General features: G+C 41.0%; 1 protein-coding gene across 7 annotated transcripts in view; it reads left to right on the top strand.

The window, feature by feature from the left end:
- Window positions 1–16,561, top strand: part of pex5la (peroxisomal biogenesis factor 5-like a) — a 171,855-nt gene that overhangs the window by 108,007 nt on the left and 47,287 nt on the right. For 5 of the 7 annotated variants that reach the window (XM_073041136.1, XM_073041137.1, XM_073041134.1 and 2 more), the window contains one exon: window positions 14,024–14,233. The exons of the other annotated variants lie outside the window; for them this stretch is intronic. In XM_073041136.1, the coding sequence (XP_072897237.1) occupies window positions 14,024–14,233 (210 nt within the window). The remainder of the gene's footprint in view (window positions 1–14,023; window positions 14,234–16,561) is intronic. 7 annotated transcript variants of the gene reach the window in all.

Genomic DNA, 16,561 nt, shown 5'->3' with positions numbered 1-16,561 from the left:
TGAGTGGGATCTCAGGGGTCCAGAGTAGGCAGCAGTCAATCAATTACTCATTGCAGACTCCATTTGTTCATGTCCATCAGTTCTGAAAGAATCACTAGAAGTTGCCTGGGATGGAGCATTTTCAGATATGAGAGGAGCTGGAGGCCTGGGTTTGTTTTCCTAGATGTAGAAATGGCTTGGATTTGGAAGGCCTTATTATGATGGGGATGGTGGTGTTAGATCACAAGAAACTTTTCCCCCAGAGTAAAGAGTCTAAAATCAGAGGGTGTACATTTAAGTGAGTATTAGGAAGTGTAGAGGGGATTTGAGGATATTTTTCTATTTAAGGATGGTTGGAATACTGTCTCTGAGGGTACATTTAAATATCTGCAAAAGCTCTTGAACTACCAAAGCATAGAAGGCTATGGGTTAAGCACTGGAAACTGTGGTTAATATATTTGGGTATTTGACAGTCGGCATGGAAATGAGCCTGAAATATATTTTTGTGCATTTCATAACCGTATAGTTAGAACATATAAAGATAGAATTGAAATGCTTCCTTTTATGCAATTAATGCAACAGGTGAAATTTGTAGAGATTTCTTTATTTTTTTAAGTTGTTGCAAATTAATGTAGCTGAAAGGGGTTTGTCATTTTTTTTTACAAGGGACACAAGACACCTCATTTAAAATGAGCATCGACGTTTAGTTTCACTAGAGATTGCAGATGTTGGAACCTAGAGCAACACAATCTGCCGGAAGAACTCCACCACCCACCACCACACTCCATTCCCCCAGGCCCTCTTCATCCATCTTTGGCCACTTCCTTCTCTTCCATCCACCAGCTTCACACACAGGTCCGCTCCACCCCAAATCCTACCTTGCATCTGGCTCCAACCTTTGTTCATATCTCCCTTCTTGAACAGTTCCCATTTTCACCTTCTTTACTGATCAGAGTCCAGCAGTGGATTAGCTTCTTATCTCCCTCCACTTCACACTCGCCTCCTCCCACCTTGCTCCATCTCGAAACACACACACAATGCTGGAGGAACTCAGCAGGTCAGGTACCATCCAAGGAGAAGAATAAATAGTCGACATTTTGGGCTCATGATGAAGGGTCTCGACCCAAAACATCAACTGTTTATTCCCCATAGATGCTGCCTTACCTGCTGAATTCATCCAGCATTTTGTGTAGGTTCCTCAACATTTCCAGCATCTGTAGATTCTCTTGTGTTTATGATTTTCTTAGCTGTTTATCTTTTTGATCTTTTTCCACTCTCTCTTTGTCTCCATCTGTCATTTACCAATCTTTCACACCACCCCTACCTACACTCGTCCTCAGTTCACTGATGCCTCAGAGTGCACTCTTGTCACTCTCCTCCTCTCGATGCTGGCCAACCTGCCTTTCCACTCTCAGTCCTAATGCAGGGTTTTGACCCAAAGCGTCAATAATTTCTTTCTTCCTATAAATACTGCTTGACCCATTGAGTTCTTCCAGCAGATGGTGTGTGGCTGAACATTTGGTTTGTTATGTGAATAAATGACACTTTATCTTCTTGCAGTTTTTCCAGTTTGGTTTGTTGCTCACTTTTTTGTTAATGTTCATGTAGAAACAGGAATGAGATGTCCCTTGTACCTGCACCTCCATTCAATGAATGTGTGACAACTCTTTTACCTCAGACATCTTGATTCCCTTAATACCCAATCTCAGCCACTGAACCTCTTGGTAGAATTCTATAGCCCTGCAGGTGGAGAATTACCATCCTACTTTAAGGAAAATTATGCTTTAAAAAAAACTAAATTAACCTCTGTTGTTTACTTAATCCATTGGGAAAAGTAAACAGTTCTTGAATTTAATAATTTTCAGGTGAAGTTTAACTTCGAATTCAAATACACCTATTGTTTGCTGCAATGCAGCCAGATTCTAAAATGCACTAAAAAAATCAATACCTTCCACTTTAGTGTATTTACGTTATGACATCGATTTTTTAAGTTTGTCATTAACAGGAAATTAACAATCAAATGAGAATTGCTTCAGTGTGTTAACACTAGTCAACATTTATATGGGAGTTCTTAGTAACTGTAACCTTAGGTACTAAGATGGATGTATAAATGTTTACACACAGGTTTATATGATTACATATAAATAGGGTGGCATAGAGATTAAGTTTTTTGGACTAGTATACAGAGGTATGGTCTATTGCTCCAGAGACAGAAATTGACAGACCTTGTTGGGAAATTACTTAAGCAAGTCTGAATTTAAACTGTATGTTCAATGTAAAAACATACAGTATTTGCTTACTGATATTATTCAAGAAAATTAATCGAAACATCCTTAATCTCATCAACCAAGATGCTCAAACAGGGTTGACTCTCAATTGCCAAGTAAAATGGCCTAGCAAGTTATTTGGTTCAAGTGCCATTCAGAGATGTAGTTCAATTACCTTGCCAATGACCAAATTTAACATAATGCCTTTTAGAAAACATTCAGGGTTCAGGCATGGGCTCATACCAGACAAATAACATTTGTGAAACAAGTGCTCGGGCAATGGTCACTGAGAGTGTGACTGGCTGTCTTTGATATTCAGTGACATTATCCTCACTGAATCCTCCACTACCAACATCACTACCGACACCACTGACAGAAACTCAAATGGAGCAAGTCAGCTGTTGTGAATGATTCTTCTGACAACCTCAACCGTTACCACAAGACACAAATCATAAGCTGGAAAGCTGGATCAATTGCCTCCCTGAGCCATTCCAAAATAACTCAAAAAAAAGTTCAGCATGGTACAAGACTGTGGTGAACTACATATACTTGTCTGGACACGCCCCCCCGCTGACTGCTCCTGTGGCTCCTCCCACTGACCGTGGCTCCTCCTACGGACCCCGGTATAAAGGTGATTGGAGACACAGCCCCGGTCTCAGTCTCCAGGATGTAGTGTGGTGGTCAATTGCTGCTTGTTCTTTCTTCCAGCCAATAAAAGCCTATATCTCGCCTCACGTCTCCAAGAGTTATTGATGGTGCATCAAAGACAAAGCAACTTGATTGGGACACCGTCCACCATGCTGAACAGTCAGTCCCTCCAGCCAAGTGGACGCGGTGTATACCATGCACTAAATATCACATGGTTACTCACTTCTGCTAGTCCAACAACACCTCCCAGATACACAACCTGTAACTCCAAGGACAGGGTCTTCAGGCACAATCATCTGCACATCCCCCTGCCAAGCACACCCACTTCTGATTTGGAAGTGATAATTTGTGTATTATCGCTTGATCTGAATCCTGGAACTCTCTGCCAAACAGCACGGTGGGGGCACTATCATCAGAAAGATAGTGAGGACCATTGTGGCTGGACAGTAAACACTAGCATTGCCATGATGTACAGATACAGAAAAAAATTCATTGAAAGAATTAAGTATGAGCTGAAATCATTCAGCTCATGGCAACTCTGTGTAAGATGATTCAGTTCCCATGCTCTGTCTCTTTATTGTTTTTCCCTGAGGTATTTGTCCACATTTCCAGCACTCTTTCAAGAATTGCATTCTAGATAATTAATTGCTGCATGTAAACACTTGTCCTTATGTTTTCTAAGTTTAGTTGATCACTTTAATATATTGCTGTCCAGTGTTTGACCTTTTTGACAGTGGGTAAATTATTTGCTATTTAGGCAATGATTTTGAATATATCAATCAAATTTCCTCTCAACCTTATCTGCACTAAATACTGCTGAGTCATCTTCACCAGTCTGCTTGTGTTACACAGAGTCCCACAACTCTGGAACTATTTGAGTGAACCTTTTCTGAACCTTACTCAAGGTCTTAACATCCATCCTATTGTGTCCAAAATTTGCACACAAGATGGTCAAGGTGGTGTTTTTCAGAACACTCATATAGTAGCAAGCAGCAAGCAACAATCCTATTGCTAGGAAGCAAAGAACAATCATGATAATGACCTCCCCAGGCAAGACGGTTAAGACGTGTGAGGTTGCATTAACGATCAGACTAGTGGCAAATGTTCTGGTGATTTGTAGTGTCTGATCTTGCTTGTACCCTTGGGCAGATAAGGTCTCGGGTGACCTTGTGTTTCCTATAGCTACCTGTGATGTTTCTGATGCCTGCCGCTCAGCAAGTGAAGTATTAGGTGTGGTCAGTTTGAAGTGCAGAAAAGTAGGTGAACGTACAGGAAGGCTCACTATTAAACATGAGCAGTGTGCAGAGGAGGCAATGCTTTTGGAACTGTCTATCGAAGGATGCAGGTCAGGTGTTAAGCCTTTAACTGGAACACTCAGGCAAGATGGGCGGAATAAAATGAAAAAGCATTCATTTCGAGAGGACTAGAATATAAAAGCAAAGAAGTAATGCTGGGCCTTTATGAGGATTTGGTCAGACCACACTTGGAGTATTATGAGCAATTTTGGGTCCTTCATCTAAGACAGGTTGTGCTGGCATTGGAGAGAATAAAGGGGATGTTCAAGAGAACAATCCTGGAAATGAAAGGGTTAATTTGATGGCTTTAAATCTGTACTCATTGGAGTTTGAAAGAATGGGGGGGGGGGGGGGGATCTCATTGAAACCTAACGAATATTGAAAGGCCTTGATAGAGTGGATGTGTTTCTGTGAGTACAACTTCACACACGTGTCTTTATTGCTTTGCCAGTGGAGATTAGGGATGAGGCTACTCTTGTTCTTCAGCTTTGAGATCACTCCAGGCTACTGATCGCTGTCACACATTGATACCTGCTGCTGCCTTGGGGGGGGGGGGGGGGGGGTTCACTCAAATGTTGTACTTGGAGAGAGGACAATATCTGCTTTTCCTTCAGGCCACTAGAGCAGTAGAGCCAATTGCAGGCACAGAGAACATGCCAATGTCCTTGCATCGCTACTAACAACACCTGGAGGGTCTTGCTGGTTCTCCAATACAAAGAACATGGCAGATCCAATGTCACCAGGCTGTTTGTGGTCTGCCTACCTCTGGCTCTTTCCTTTGCCCTCCCAGCTCTGCAATGTCCTCTCATTCATGGTATCCTCCCTGAAGTTTGGAAGAATGTTGCTTGTATGGAACTAAGTGAATTTAAAAGCTGGTTGCAGACATAATAACAACAGCAGAAACGTGCAGTGCTTCAATGGAGAATGGCTCACTTAAACCGACAAAGGCAGTTTCAGTGTAAAAGCCTGATAGTGTTCTTCTGGGAAGCTAGCATTTAAAGTTCTTGCTCAATACAGATCTTATAAATGGTTCAGATTACCTGTGATAGTGGCTTTAAAAAACGTGTGGGTTAATTTCTGGGTCCAGATTGATCTAACATTTATCAACATAAGACCCCCCCCCCCCCCCACCCCTGACTGATATGCATAATTTAAAGGATTTGGGTATCTTTTTACTGTTTCCAATCCTCTTGGCAGTTTGAGATATGTATGAGGAGCAGTGACATAGGGGGAAGTTTTGTCACTGAGCAAAACCTAATGTTCAGAAAAATGAATATTTAGATTTTCATCCTTTTGCAGGCTGCTTTTGAGTGCACGTCTGAATTCAAAATAATTTTATTTTCAAAGTACATATATGTCAACATATATACTACCATTTTCTTGCAGGCATTCACAGTGGAACAGAGAAGTGTAATAGAATCAATGAAAAACTACACACAAAAACTGACAAACAGCCAATGTGCAAAAAAAAACTACACATGTAAAAAAAAGTTAATAAGTATATAATACTGAGAACATGATTTGTAGAGTCCTTGAAAGAGAGTCCATAGTTTGTGGAATCAATTCAGATTTGAGGTGAGCGAGGTTATCCACACTGGTTCAGGAGCCTGAAGGTTGAAGGGGTAATAACTGTTCAGAACTGGTACATTCACTCCCTGCAAGTGCTTCTTGTGTGTGATCTTGCCTAACACAAGGTGACAAGGATGTGGTGTCTAGGAACCAGACGTGACACGTTCATTATGTTGTGCTGTATATATCTGAACCACCAGACTAAACCACAGCTGCTGGGAGATTCAAACTTCCTTAGATGATCTGACTCTCTTTGCACCACCAAAACGTGACTTTGAAAATTGTGCTGCAACTCATTTGAAACAACACTTTCACTACCTGTGATGATACAGAGGAACCATGCAATGTATCGTAACACGTGGCTCCAAATTCATGATGGTCTGCATTTATGGAAGCTTGTCCCTTGCCAGAAATAATAGTCATAGAGACAGCCAGCATAGAAGCAGACCCTTTCACACAAACCCTGCAGGCCAACCAAGATTTCCACTCAAGACAGTCCCCTTCGTCTGTATTTCAAAGCTCAAAGTACGCTTAATATCAAAGTACATAAATATCACCATATAGAATGTATATAGTATGTATATAGAATCAATGAAAAACTACACACAGACTTAAAAACAACCAGTATGCAAAAGAAGACAAATGTGCAAAATTTTAAAAAGTAAATTGTGAATTGTGGAGTCCTTGAAAGTGAGACCATAGGTTGTGGAATCGTTTCAGAGTTGAGACGGTTGAAGAAATCCATGTTGGTACAGGAGCCCGATAGTTGAAGGATGACAACTGTTCTTGAACCTGGTGGTATGGGATCTAAGGTTCCCATACCTCTTTCCTGATAGTAGCAGCAAGAAGAGAGCAGAGCCTGGATGGTGAGGGCCTTCATGATGGACGCTGCTTTCTTGTGGCAGTGCTTCTTGTAGATGTGCTCAATGACAGGGAGGGTTTTACCTCTGATGTACTGGGCTTCATCCACCACACCTTGTAGGCTTTTCCGTTCTTGGGCATTGACGTTTCCATACCATGCTGTGATGCAACTTGTCAGGATACTCTCCTCTTGCACTTATAGAAGTTTGTCAAAGTTTTAGATGACATGCTGAATGTGCACAAACTTCTAAGAAACTAGAGGTGCTGCCGTGCCTTCTTAGTAATGGCAAGGAATACATTTGGCCCATATCTCTCTAAACTGTTTCCATCCATGTACCTGTACAAATGTCTTTCAAACATTGTAATTGTACCTACTTCTACCACTTCCTCTGACAGCTTGCTCCATGTATCACCACTCTCCATGTTGTTCTGAAGGTTCTCTTTAAACCCTCCCCCTCTAATTTTAAATCTATGCCCTCTATCTCAGGAAAAGGACAGTGACTCTTCATCTTATCTACTATCCTCATGATTTTATATACCATCTAAAAGGTCACTCTCAACCTCCTGTGCTCCAGGTAAAATCGTCCTAGCTCATCCAGCTTGTCCTTGTTACCCAAACCTCTCAGTCCCAGTAACATCCTTGTGTTTTCTGCACCCTTTCCAGCTCATGAAAGAGTGTGGAAAAGAAGAATGGGGAAGAAAGAGTGTGTTACAATGCAAAAGAATCACTCCTGCTACGCAGGCATATAGAGAATTGTGCTATTTTCTGCCACTGGGAGAGAAAGGTCCATTTATCATGAGGATATAGTCCTTTTTCTCTCTCCACTTGCACAAATCATGGCATTTTAATACCCATAACAGCACAAAGTAGATTGGGTATTGCATCTTTACCATGCAACTGCCACTGGTTAACCAACCCAAGATTAGAAAACATACAATCAGTGATCTTTGGCTCAGGTCTGATATGCTCAATGCTTATTTTAAATACAATAGATTCTGCAGATGCTGGAAGCCTCAGCAACACACATCAAAATGCTGGAGGAACTCAGTAAGTCAGACCTGGTCCTAATGAAGGGTTTTGTCCGGAAACGCTGACTGTTTATTCCTCTCCATGCTGCCAGGCCTGCTGGGTTCCTCCAGCACTTTTTGTGTGTTGCTGTATGCTCATTTAAGGTCTTGGTAGTCATGGTGATGAGACCAGAAGCAAGCCTATCATTGCCAATTAGCACAGTTCTCCTGAGGCCTTTGGCATTTATCTGGTGCATTGTTAATTAACTATCCACTGAGGTCCGTTGACTTGCAACTGAACTTCAGCTCAAGGCCCTATCTTTTCTCTAACACCTTAAAGCAAAATGCTGATGTCTGAAATTAAAGCTTCAAATTTCAGTGTGTAGTTCAAGAAATCAACTGAGCAAAAGGCACCTACTCATGCAACTTAAACATAAGTCCATTTGATGGATTTGGAACTCAAATGTTTTATTCACAATAAACAACACTGCCTTTGACTGAGGTCTAATGGTCTCATCCCTAAAATTGTCCTTTGTTCAATTAAGGCCTCAGTTACCATGGTTGTGAGACCAAGAGCAGCTCATCATTTCCTCTAGCCACATTACTTCAGAAGCTTTCTGTGCCCCTTATCTCACACTCGGTTAATTAACTATCCCCTTGGCCTGCATGTAAAACAACAGATTTACGTCATTGCCAGCTTGCTATTATATGCTTTGTGAACATCTGCATTGTCATCAGGGAGACAGCCTCGGGGGAGGGAGGGTACTCTAGAGTTATCCCCTGCTGTCATGGTGACCATCCTGGAGCTAACTTCATTGTCTCTAAATATACTAACACAAGTCCTTCTATGCACTTGTAGCTTCCTGTGATGATGGAATTAATCCTAAATAGATGTTCTGGTGACCCATTTGTTTCTTATCCTGGTATTACTGAGTGGAAACTAGATCAAACCACTTTGACAGGGCAGAAATACGCTTCTATCTTGCAATATTCTTGCTGTTATGCAAGTTAATGCTGCAAGCTGTTTCCTCATGTGTGTCATACACATGGAGAGTTTCTTTCTGGCTTTCCTCTGTTGCTGATCATGAACCACTTGCAAATGCTAAGCTAATGTCAGGTCAGCAACCTGACCTCTGTACTGATGAAAAACGAAAAGCATCCACCATTTTCATCCCCTGCCTTTTGTGTGACTTTACCTGCTCTAATACACCCGCAGAGGCTGCAGCATGGCATGGAAAGCCTCTTTCTTTCAGCAGGTCTTCTCCTGGAAGATTGCCATGAGCTGGGCTGAATGACCTGGTTTCTCAACTGGGGCACCTCACTGTTATTTCCTGGCTGGCAGAATGACAGCAACAAGAAGGTCGGCGGATTCGAGGTGGTAAGATACAAATGCCGTGATCCTGAGAGTTAGCAGCAGACTCGTGCGCGGAGGAGTTGCTGCCTTATGCCCAGCAATCCCTTAAATTGGAGAATAGTTGTGCTGGCACCCTCAAACTCAGTTCTGAAGACTTGCACCTGGCTGAGCTTCTATTGCAAAGCCCAGATTTTGGATGGATTCAGCTTTGGCTGCAGTGTGATATCTGAAGAATTAGTCGGTGAGCATTGTGTGACGTTTGATTTAAAATACGCTGGCCATCACTGCTACGCTGGAAAAGATGAGCTATAGATTTTGCACAAAGCTTTGCCCCAGGTTGTTGATGGATTTCTTTATATTCTATTACAACATTCATTGGTTTTAATCATTTTCATGTCTCCATTCGCATTTGATTCCTCATGTGAGTCTGCTTAACTTGTGTGTAGCTGCTAACTGCTACCATCTGGTCTGCTCTTTCACTTTGCCCAGGCTATAAACTCTCATACCTGGTGACTCCTAGCATGTAGTTCTCACCAAGACATTAACCTCTGTGTGAACAACATGGCTTTCTACACTGGTGTCTGTAAATGAACAAAAGACTACAATAGGATCATTTATGGAAGGGATGTGGAAGAAATTATAGGCATCTGAGCTTGACTTCAGTAGCGGGAAAGTTATTGGAAGGTTTTCGAAGGATATATAAGTATATGCATAGACAGAGGCTGATTAGGAATAGTCAACATGGCTTTAAGAGTGGTAAGTTGTCTCTAGCCAATCATATAGAGTTTTTTTTCAAGGAAGTTACAAGGAAAGGTGATGAAGGCAAGACAGTGAAACTCGGATTGGACATTGGCTTCCCAGAAGAAGCCAGAGAGTGGTTATAGATGGTTGCTTCTCCGATTGGAGGCCTGTGACTAGTGCTGGGTCTGTTCTTTGCCATCCCTATGAATAATCTGTGGATGGTAAAGTGGTAAATTGGATCAGCAAATTTGTAGATGACACCAAGATGTGGGGTATAGTGGACAGCGAGGAAGACTATCCAAAGTTGCAGCATGATCAGGACCAGATGGTGAAATGTGCTGAAAAATGGCAGATGGAATTTAATGGAGAGAAATGAGAGGTGTTGTTCTTTAGGAGGATCGACCAGGGTAGGTCTTACACAGTGGGAAGTAGGGCATTGAGGAATGCGGTTGAACAGAGGAAACTGGTAATACAGATCCATACTTTCCTTGAAACTGTTGTCATGGGTAGACAGGGTCATAAATAAATCTTTTGACAAATAGGCCTTCATAAAGCAATGTGTTGAGTACAGGAGTTAGGATATTATGTTGAGATTGCATAAGATGTTGTTGAGGCCTAATTTGGAGTATTGTGGCCAGTTTTGGTCACCTACCTACTGGCAAAATGGCAATAAGAATGAAAGAATGCAGAGGAAAATTTACAAGGATATTGCTGGATCTTGAGGACTTGAGTTATAGGGAAAAATTGAATAGGATAGGACTTTATTTCCTAAAACATAGAAGATTGAGGGGAAATTTGATAGAGGTATACAAAATTATTTGGGGCATAGATAGGGTAAAGACAAGCAGGTTTTTTTGTCCGCTGAGGTTGGGTGAGACTAGATCTAGAGGTCATGGGTTAAAGGTGAAATGTTTAAGGGAGAATTCCTTCACTAAGCGGGTGGTGAGAGTGTGGAACAAGCTGCCAGCACAAGTGGTAGATGCAGTTTAAGAGAAATTTAGATAGGTACTTGGATGGGAAGGGCTGTTGTCCAGGTGCAGGTTGATGGGACTAGACAGATTAATGGTTTGGCATAGACTAGATGGACCGAAGGGCCTGTTTCTGTGCTGTAGTGTTCTATGACTGTTTTAAATCCTGAACAGTTGAAGCAAAATATCCCTTCTTTATACTTCCTTCCTCTTATAATAAAGCCAAAGTTCTAATGTGTTTTGTAATTACTATCTAAATACAGACAATACTTTTTTGTCTTCGGGGTGCCCTTTTGATGTGATGTATATTCCAGCAACAATATAGTCTGTAATTCACATCCAGGTGTGAAATAAGGCATCCATAGCTTTTATCTAAAAATGTGTGTTGTTCAGTATTGCCAGTGTTCTGCTTTGTCTGCCAGTAAGCTAAGAAGAATGATTTCTGCTCCTCTTCAAGCTGCGTCTCACCTTCAAATTTGGCTTTGATTAGGAGAGTTTTGATTGAATCTGTTGATACAAAAGAGATCCCATGGTGAAGTTCTGTGGCAACCAACAGTTTAGTAAGTGCTAGTAAAATGAGAAAGAAAATGGAATAACTAGAGGGGTTCCTCAAGGAGAGATTCTCACTGAAACTTTGGTAGAAGATGCAGGAGGGAAAAATTTGAATCTTTGGATACTCTGAGGTAAAGCAAACTGCTTGTAATTTATGAAGCCATAGCATTTAGGTTAGTGAGGGTATCTTAATCTATCAAAGTCTACATTCATATTAAGAGAGTGCAAGCACCTAATTAAAAACCAATTGTTAAAAGCCTTGCAATTAATTTTTACCCCACAATCTCTTAGACTTATTAATGGGTAAACAATAAATAATTCTGTTCATTTAGCATTAAATTATTTAATTCCTCAGGGTAATTTGATAAATAGATGTGAAACTCTGTAGTTGGGCAAGTGAACAGCAAGTAGCAAAAAGATGTATTTAAGTATGCTTTATCTGGTATATATTAAATGGGTTTTATCTGAAGCTATGTGGAGAACAATAATTGCATATTTTTAAAATATTGATGTTACTGTAACTATACTGACAGTATAGTCATAAACAGAAGAGATTATGCAGATTCCGGAAATCCAGAGTTAACGCACAAAATGTTGGAGGGACTCAGGAGGTGCTGCCTGACTCAAGTTACTCCAGCACTTTGTCCATTGTCAGCGCTTTACCCATGTTTCTTTAGTTTTTGTATGATGAAATTGAGATGTGATAAGTGTTCACGCTGTTGTCACCAAAACCAAAATTTTTCTCGCCCTTTCACCATGTCAAACGTTATCAGGCAAGATTTGTCCTTGAGATAATGAAGTTCTTAAACAATTAATAAATTTTCAGTTAATCCACTTAATAAGCAAGTGAAACTTCTTTGAGATGTTTTTAGTGGTAACTAACCGCCATTCATAAAATCAGGTCTGCTTTAGAATACAAAATGCTGGCAGAACCCAGCAGGCCAGACAGCATCTATGGGAGGAGGTAGTGACGACGTTTCGGGCCGAAACCCTTCATCAGGAGTGAAGTAACATGGGATGGTCGAGGGGGGATAAGAAGTGGGGGGGGAGGGATGAAGTAGAGAGCTGGGAAGTGATAGGCTGGAGGGAAATGGGCTAGGGGGAAGGTGGAGAATTATGGGAAATAAAAGAGAAAGAAAGGTGGGGCTGGGGGGAGATTATAGTGAGGGGGGAAAAAAGAGAGAGAAAGAGAACCAGACTGAAATAATAGATAGGGATAGAGGTAGGCAGGGGTATCAACGGAGGTCTGTGAGTTGAATGTTCATGCTGGCAGGAAGGAGGCTACCTAGGCGGGAGATAAGGTATTGCTCCATCGACCTGCGTGTGGCCTCATCTTGACAGTAGAGGAGGCCATGGACAGACATGTCGGAGTGGGAGTGCTCTGTGGAATTGAAGTGTGTGGCCACAGGGGGATCCCGCCACTGCTGGAGGACTGAGCGCCGGTGTTCGGCGAAACGGTCTCCCAGTCTGCGGCGGGTCTCCCCAATGTATAAATGGCCACATCGGGAGCACCAGATACAGTATATCACCCCAGTTGACTCGCAGGTGAAGTGGTGCCTCACCTGAAAGGACTGTCTGGGACCTGGGATGGTGGTGAGGGAAGAAGTGTGGGGGCAGGTGTAGCACTTCTTCCGTTTGCAGGGATGAGTGCCCGGAGGGATGGGGGGGGATGAATGGACAAGGGAGTCGCATAGGGAGCGATCCCTGTGGAAAGCCGAGACTGCTTTAGAACCTTGTGTTGAATGTAGCTGTGAATTAGTTTGTGGGTCCAAAGGTAACTTATTAAACAATGTAATTGACAAGTGCATTAAGAGGGTAATTTTAGCCTTCCATATGTTTGATTTTACTTCAATAGAATATTAAATCAGACAGCTGTAAAACACTGGTCAGTTCAATTCTGCAGCTTTTCAATAGGCAGATTAGTTTAAAATTACCCATGTTTAAATGTATTAACCAATCAAATGACAACATTTTGCTCACCTGACGTAAATATTTTGCCTTACAACAGCTGACAATACTGAAGGACATAACAATGAATGAAGAAATAATTCATGACTGGAATTATATATCTGTTTCTCAAAGAGCACGTAGAGCAATTGCAGATGTGAAAACAGTATCTTTGTAGCAAAGACAACTATATATGATACAAATAGTAAACATGATGTATTTTGCTGGTGCACTCCAGCAACAAATCAGCTGAACAATTACACCTATAAACTTATTTTACCAATGTCTTTGGTTTTCCTAAGAGGAGCAGTTCTTTCATCAGAAAGCCTACAGTTGCAGGAAACAGGCTGACAAATTAAGGCGGCAGTGTTGATGGCTGTTCTCTACCCATTAACTTGTCTGAGCATGACCTCCCCACTGGGAGAATGGTGTAAAAGTTTCATTGTGTGTTGTTGAATCTACTTGTAAAATGATTAGATACAGACTTTTATAAAGTCTGTAATATATATCCTAATTATATAACAATATAATTTGTATTATCCTGTTTAATAGTGTTGGATTGGAGTCTCGTCTATTTCATTTCAGAAGCCTGATTCAAATGCATGTAATATTCCAGCCATTTAAAAAAATGGACGTAAACCTGTGTGGAATATGTTCCTGAAATTACAACATATCTGACGAGCAGAGTCAGAAATTACTCATGAGAAGTAATTTTAAAGATAAAAAGGCTGAAATGCCATTATCAAAATATTTCCACATGAAAACTAATGTAAATCTATTTTACTAGTTGGGCTACTGTTCATTCACTTTTAATAATACCATTTAATATTGCAGTTCTGTCACCAGCTTTGGATCTCCTGGACCTTATGGAGCCAGCTATGACAAGCAGTAATAAGACAAAGAAATCTGATGTTGCCTCAAGAAGTGAAGCAGCTAAAACTGCCTCCTTTAGAAAAGAGCCAGATGACACCGATCTAATCAAAGTAGAAATTGAGCAAAGTACTCAGAGTGTCAAATCCCCACATAGACCATCCCTGGATGCTGGTATGGACCAAATCAATCCTGAATTATTTCATTATATTCTGTCGACATTAACATTATTTTAAGCTTCCCTGCCATGCTGCTTGATCATTTAAATTTTAGGTGACCTACATACAGTTTGCATAAACTGAGCAACCATTCAAGAAAACAAAACTCAGGGTTGTATATGGTGACATATATGTACTTTGATTAAAAATTTACTTTGAACCTAAATCTATGAAAGCTCTAAAATTTAATTCTTAAAAAGGGTCCATAAATTGTTTGTACTCTTGATAGATACTGACTGAAGTTATCAGACATTTTCTGATTAATATTTGGAATTTTCTGAACATGACAATTTTTAATTTTGTATCGATCATTTTCACTTTTGTAATAAGATTGTTGAACTACTTGGTAAATAAAATGAGTAAGTTTTCTTGCAAAAAATTTACATGTATACATTTTCTGCTTTCATTTTATTAATATCCTTTCCTATGTCATAGGTCATACATTGGGCACTTTATAGTAGAAATATGTATATTTGTATATTTCTTGGGCAGTATTGGAGCTTAAAATTGTAAGTCTTTTTTGTTACTAAACAAACAAAGTTAGTTTTACTAGACAGAGAAAATGCTGGAATAAGTAACTGAACATAAAGTACAACTAAAGGAAATTACTGCAGATACTTGAAATCAGAATCGGATACCAAGAAATTGTTCACCCTCTTTAGCATAATAAATATGTACTCTGTGTAGTGCCAAGATTTACTCCCATATTGTGAGGGGTTTCAGAATTGGTCAAAGATGTATGAAAATTTCATGCTATAGTCAGGACCTTGAAGTAGAACTTGGAACTGCCACATCATTAATGTGTTAACTGCAGTTAATTTATCATGCTTAAAGAACTCTTACAGCCACAGTATAACACCAGAAAATCATTACAGCATCCATCATTAGGGACTCCCACCACCTAGGACATACCCTTTTCTCATTACTACCATCAGATGGTATAGGAGCCTGAAGACACATGCATATACTCTTTCTCTCTCTCGCTCTCCCTCACTCTCTGTCTCCCTGGCGCGCTCTCCCTCTCCCACGCTCTCTCATCCCCCTCTCTCTCCCTCCCCACGTGTGCGTGTGTATTCTTTGTTATAATTTATAGTATATTGTATGTATTGCATTTTATTGCTCCCGCGAAACAACAAATTTCATGGTATATGATTCTGATTCCAAAAAGGCGTGGAGGAGGGACTAATTTGGGGAGGTGAGGTACTCTGCAATCTGTATGCACCCGCTGAGGTGAACTGACTGTTTTGATTTTGAAATTGCAGCAGGCTGTGTGCTGATGATCTGTCCAGTGATCACTATGTGCTTGTCATATATGATTACTTTAAAAGCAGGGAGCTTCATTGAAGTATTAAATATCTTGCAATCAGTGAACAGCAAAGCGTGTGGGACATTAATGTGATGATATGGCCCCTCAACTTCATCTCAGTTCCTAATTCTGCCAGGCGGGACAAAGGTTTTTAAGTTCCCTCCCCTCCCCCAACCCAAAGTGCTGCAGTGTCAGTAATTGCATGACTGGCATCAGGCAGATAGTGGCCATGCTTGGATGGGATGTGCCAAGGTAGTTCTCCCAGCAGCTGTTAGTCAACCTGAAAGTTATCATCAGAGAGGTCCAGCATGTTTTCCATTGAAATATGTGCAAGAGTGACCCAATTTCTAGGCTAGAAAATCCAGGACTAACTCAGCACTGATTGAAATTAGCATTTTGGATTAACATTTATCTGAAGCACCAGACCTGATGGAAACAGGCCTGAAATGTTAAATTCACTAATTTAGCATTGTAAGTATTATACAGCACAGAAACAAGTCCTTTGGCCTATCACATCAATGCCGATCTTTTTGTCCATCTGCACTAATCCCAATTGCCTGCATTCGGTTTGTACCCTTCTATGGCTTGTCTATTTAAGTGTTTGTCTGAATGCCTCTTAAATGTAGTAACTGTATCTGATTCAACCATCTCTTCTGGCTCTGTGTTCTACATATCTACCTCCTTTTGTGCGCTGTGAAAAAATCCCCTCAATTTCCTTCCTTGCACCTTAAATCTACGCCCTCGTGTTTTGATAGCCCTGCCATAGGAAAATTATTTTGACTATCTGCCTGATCTTGTGGCCCTCTACTGACCATGGATGATGTATCCTGGCTGTCTATATGATACGCAAGCCTGGGTAGCACGATACGGAGAGCGAGCTGTGGCCCACGTAACAGGCTGTCCTTTTCCATGCAGTTGATGCATCCAAAGGAACAGCGGAGGCCAATACAGTTTGTTACCAGCAACGTGTAGGACTGC

This window comes from Hemitrygon akajei, chromosome 3 (genome assembly GCF_048418815.1).
Source record: "Hemitrygon akajei chromosome 3, sHemAka1.3, whole genome shotgun sequence".
NCBI classification, from domain to species: domain Eukaryota; kingdom Metazoa; phylum Chordata; class Chondrichthyes; order Myliobatiformes; family Dasyatidae; genus Hemitrygon; species Hemitrygon akajei.
The sequence above is the reverse complement of the archived record's forward strand: the minus strand, read 5'-3'. Positions and strand labels throughout refer to the sequence as shown.